The 5,422-nt window shown below is 31.9% G+C and overlaps 1 protein-coding gene across 2 annotated transcripts; it reads right to left on the bottom strand.

Moving 5' to 3' along the window:
• Positions 1-3,073: 3,073 nt before the first annotated feature.
• LOC116347224 (lipase 3-like) lies at positions 3,074-5,270 on the bottom strand. 2 transcript variants are annotated; one of them, XM_031777738.1, is made up of 8 exons: positions 4,927-5,270; positions 4,706-4,861; positions 4,611-4,647; positions 4,498-4,548; positions 4,072-4,385; positions 3,631-3,768; positions 3,540-3,573; positions 3,074-3,473 (listed from the first exon to the last, which is right to left on the bottom strand). In XM_031777738.1, the coding sequence occupies exons 1-8, from the start codon at positions 5,122-5,124 to the stop codon at positions 3,151-3,153; spliced, it is 1,251 nt and encodes a 416-aa protein (XP_031633598.1). In that variant the 5' UTR covers positions 5,125-5,270; the 3' UTR covers positions 3,074-3,150. The 2 variants fall into 2 exon arrangements, with proteins under 2 accessions (XP_031633598.1, XP_031633600.1); XM_031777740.1 differs by having other exon boundaries at positions 3,259-3,477.
• Between the last annotated feature and the right edge of the window lie 152 nt (positions 5,271-5,422).

Raw genomic sequence — 5,422 nt, 5'->3', positions numbered from 1 at the left:
TCATATTTTTCATGAAAGATTTTCACCAATATATGATGATGGGAATTGTGGAACGAGCCGATATAGAGAAATGTGCCAGTGTAGAAAAGATAGTTTGCGTACGATTTCAAAATACGATGGGCATATCTGAGTCGGGGGACTCCGGTATGTGTGGTGTTATTTTCGCAATCCTGAACTTCAAGTTGATATTTTTCACATTTCAATCATTCATATTCATAGGAAGCCCGCTCATCTATACACATTTAGATGGCACGCAGGTGGCAGTTGGACTATTGAGTTATAAATTAAAACCTTACATGGATTATACCGACATAAAAAAATATTATCGTTGGATTGAAGAACAATTTCCTAATAAAGACGGACCCAAAACTCCAACTTGCTAACCAACAACACCCTAATTGTAAGATCTGATTGCTACGCAGATCGCATTCATCGGCAGGACGGAGAATATTACACAAATGTAATGGTTAATGTTCGCAATCATTTTGAATTTTTTTTGACACGAAATTAAATTTTTTAGTTTTTAATCATTGGAATTTCCTCTTTTAAAAATAAAGCTAAAGTAAAATTTTATATGTACAGATTTATATCACTATTACAAGAGTATATGCTCTATAGATGGCTCTTTGAATAAAAAATAAAATAAATTCACTATCCTCATTCAATATTTATTTTCAATTTCTACATAACATTATTTTAAAATATTTATATTTTTCAATTTATTCGTAGACATTTTTCTAATAATAGGAAGTCTCGTCAAATATGTGTAGCCCCAGTAGAATCTATTCCATTCAAACGAGCTGGATCGTTTCATTTCGATCAAGCTCAAATTTGTGGTTCCATTTTTGGTGGTCCATTTCGTTGCCATGTAAACCGTGTGTGGTACATAAATCGTAACTTTTCGTGCTCCGGCCAATTTTTCTCGTTCTGTATTCAACATATCCAATTGAAGAATTTCTGACGATTTAAATTTGATTAACTTCAATTTTTTTAAATTTCTCAATTTTTTAATGAATAGCAGAATATCGAACGTTTCTCTGTATACGTAAAGACGTTCGACATTAATTAGATTCTCTACTAAGGTTTCATTTTTGGATTTACCAGATTTTCTAATTATTTCATTCCATAAAAAACGTTTCCCTTCCCACTCCCCTGTTTCAACATATTCGATCAAATGGTTCGAATACGATCCAAGGCTACGGTAAAAACAATCGGTGGAAAATTGTTCCAAAAATGGTATTGAGGGCAATTGATGATCCATTAAATCGTTCAACTCACTCACATGTAAACGCTTATAGAAACCATGAATTTTTTTGTCTATATCTTCATTGAAATCGAAGCATTTCAACTCAAATGTATCCAGTTTAACTTTAGAAATGAGTAATGCATCTGTATTGGCCGAAAATGTCAGTGAATCGCATGAAAAACTACGTAGATTTGGATTGCGTTCGAAAAACTCATCAAGTTCATCTATTTTCTTTTTGGGTTCCGTGCAAAATTCTAAACGCTCAAGCTTTTCGTATTGTTTCCGTAGCCATTCAGTATATTTACTTTTGTTATTTACTCGATTTATACGAATACAACGCACACTCCTACAATACTTTAGAAAAATATCGTAAAAGTCCTAGGGGATATCCATGCGAATTAGAATTAGCACATTAGCAAAAAAATGGGGAAATTAGCAATAAATAGCAGAATTAGCACTGTACATGTATATACTTTAGTAAGAATTTATTCTTGAATTTATTGAAATAATTAATTAAAATAAAATTCACAAAACAAACGAATTGAATAGTGTTGAACTAAAATGTATCAAAATATGTAGTTAAATACGCTTTTTCCTATTTTTAAATATATTTATATTCAATGGCACGTAACCAAGCACGTTCCATCTGTATTAACTGCAATTTACGAATTGCAATCGGAAATGTAAATTTGATGACAGATTTCTTACTGAAAACGTATACGCTAGTGCCTGCTTCAAATATACACGTTGAAAGTGTCAACTTGAAACATTTACGTAAACACATTTCGGTTATTCGATCATGCAGTCAATCTGACGTATGCAATATTTTTGACATACTAAAATAGCAGTATTAGAACAAACTAGTAGAAATACTAGCAGAATTAGTGAAAAATAGAGAGAAATAGCGTTTATTATAAATTATTCGATCTGCAATTCATGGTTATCCCCTAGGTGTTCGCTTTGCTAAATTTCATTCAACTTCGACTTTTAGTGTGAAAATCGAAAAATTGACATTTCTGTCCCAAGAAGTGTGTCACAAATTCAAATGATGACATTTTTGGGAATCACAAATTGGTCACTAAAATATGACACCATTTATTTAGATCTAAGTATTCGCTTTGAAAAATTTCATTGATTTACGACTTTCACTATGAAAGTCGAAAAATTGACTTTCTGTCCCAAGGAGTGTGTCACAAATTCAAATGATGACATTTTTGAGAGTCACAATTTTCGATAATAATTCTTTTTTGCGCAATTTTCACTTTTTTGTTCAAAAAATGTCCGCCAGATGTCGTATCGAAATTTTCAAAATATTTTTGGAAATCACAAATTAATCACTTAAATACTGCATCATTAGTTTTTTGCAATTTTGTTTTATTTCGAATTTTTCAAAATTTCATTTATAGACTTTTTGATGAATAGGCTTTTTCAAATTTACGCCTGTAACTTTTTTTCTGGGTAGTGTGCGCCTGTAAATTTCATTTTTTTGCGAAGTTGACCTTTTCCAACTGACACCGTAGCGATACCACAAAACTAAATTTTTATAATTTTAATTCGTCCTGTTAAGTCACAAGGTCATGAAAAATGTCCAACTTTACGAATATGACAATGGTTTGCATCGGGCAACAGTAGGTTTGTCAATTCCCGATATATAAATAGTGTACCTCGTATAGTTTTTTTGTTCAAAGAATGTCAATACTAGTGTTATTAGTACATTTTAAAAATTCAAAAATTTGGAATAAACGAGTAAAATTTTATTGTTTCGGCATACATTTTCTGATTTTAGCATGCAAATTCTCGAAAAGTAATAAAAACAGTCAGATAAAATTCAATTTGCGATATCGGGTAAAATAAAATCCGTTATTATTCAGTCAGACTGAATATCTTTATTTTTCATTTACATCCTATTGATACTGAGCGAAAAACGACAAAATCTTTGTATAAATTATCGAAGCAGCATCGGTGCCCCACAAAAAATCAATGTGATTGAAATCTTTTTCATTTATGTTTTGCACATAAGTAGCGGTGTTATTTAGCAGCGGTATCAAGTTATTCACATCTTTTGGACTGACTAGTCTATCAACGGGCGAATAATGTAGAATCATTGGTGTTGTGATGCGCCAAAGTTTAAAATTTTCTGGTACCGTTGTGTCTATCATAAATTTTCCAAAATATCCATGTTGAATTTCCAAACCGAAGTGGAAAAATTGATTTATGGATGAACCACCTAACTATCGAAAAATACTTATTAATTATTTACACTTCGGCTTAAATGTATTATGTATGTACTCACTTGGCGTATGGCAAATGAGAGCAGGCAACATTGTCTACAAAGAAAGAAGTTTATTTCAGAATGAAAGTGATGCAGTTACCAAATTTCTTACATCATTCCTTTGGCTATCGCTTGGACCAAACAATATTTCCATAACATTGCCACAGAAATTCACTAAATCAATTTCACATATTGGAGCCGCTAGGTTTTTCATCGATTCTCTTGGAAGAAATTCCGAATTCCGGAATAACTGGAATAAATTTCATTAAAAAATCATACTAAATTTTATACATTGATCAGGTGGCTGAGATAGATTCTTCTCCCACCAAAAATTCCACTCAATCAGTCACTCAAATATGACACTCATTTAGTTTTTTTTTTTTTATTTAAGCGTGTCCACTTTTCATACGCTCTTGCAATTCTAGATAACCTATTGACCAATCAAATATTTGTATTTTTTTTATTAATAAACAACATTGCTACTTTAAATGACGCTTTGCCGTTTTCAAATGTGGTTTACTTCAAGTTTGATTTATTTTTAATGTTTGCTTACCTCTAAAAGGGGACGAGTGTATGTAAGCCATCGTAATAAATAATCAGAATTATTCATATAACTGACTGGTGCCATGAGACTTGCGGCATGGACTTTTTCATTGTATTCTGGCTTTTCGGAAAGTAAAACAAGGAGTGTCGCAGTCCCTTGTGAGTGTCCAACGTAATACAATTTCGTGCTTTCTGTTTTATTCAAAATGTAGTCAAAAACAGCAGGATGATCATAGATCCCCATTTCATACCAAGAAAAATCCCAAAATCCACTGGTTGAGTTATCAGGATCTTTTGTAATGTGATTTCGCGAATATGTATTACCTAGGGGGGAGACATGAATTCAAAATTTGGATATACTAGAAAATTAGGGAACATTAGAGAATATTGAAAGCAAATTAGGAGAAATAGGTAATACTATATTCCCTCTAGCTACCCCGTGAATTTGGGATCCATACGTCATACGCTGAATCCGCCAAAATATAAGCTGAAATTATGAAACGCATTGATTTAAGTCACTTCTTCTAAGAAAATCCGTGCTCTACTTACATAAAGATTGTTCTGGAATATTGCTTACAAAATCGTCCTGCAAATATAAGATATATCATATTCATGAGTAACATTCAAACAAACAAATAATTTACCGATGAAGCCAGAAGACCGTGTTGTAGTATCACCGGCTTTTTTTTAATCGATCGATGTATTTTTGAATTGCATCGAAACATTGTTAAAATGTATCCATCCTCTGTAATTACTTTGTGTTCTTCGGCTTCGTATCCATAGTATTCAATAAGTTTGTCCTAATAAAAAATAGAATTTCACTATAACCAAATTTCACTATAACCAGACCACATTTCAATCTCACCGTTCTTAAATCGCACAGTACTGGAGTTATTGGATTTTTGATATTTAAAACGTTTGCAAAACCTTCAGTAACCAATTTGAGCGAATCAGTAAATAATGACATAAAACTTGGTTCCGGTCTCGTATGAACTTCATCAAATTGAATTAATATGAAAATCACACAAGTCAAAACTAACAACTTAAAATTTGGAAAAATCATGTTTAAACGAGAGTAATAGCAAATCGTATGTTCGACTGAAAGACGCAGCACAAATATATTTATTTGTGATGTATGATTTCCTCGAAAGTGAATTCTATAGAAATTGATTGATACTCTAGGGTATGTAATACGACCTAACTTATCAATATGATTTCAAGAACTGAACATACATCTCAACCAACCACATCGTTAATAGATGGAATAATCTTAAAATGTAATGCAATGACTCATTGATATTGACGCAAATTCAATAGATGAGATTTTCAATTAATTACGCTGAAATTAAATAATACAGTTC

Source organism: Contarinia nasturtii, unplaced genomic scaffold (assembly GCF_009176525.2).
Source record: "Contarinia nasturtii isolate CC-2019 unplaced genomic scaffold, AAFC_CNas_1.1 Cnas_scaffold_1755, whole genome shotgun sequence".
In the NCBI taxonomy this organism is placed as follows: Eukaryota; Metazoa; Arthropoda; class Insecta; order Diptera; family Cecidomyiidae; genus Contarinia; species Contarinia nasturtii.
This window is presented reverse-complemented; position numbering and strand designations above follow the sequence as displayed.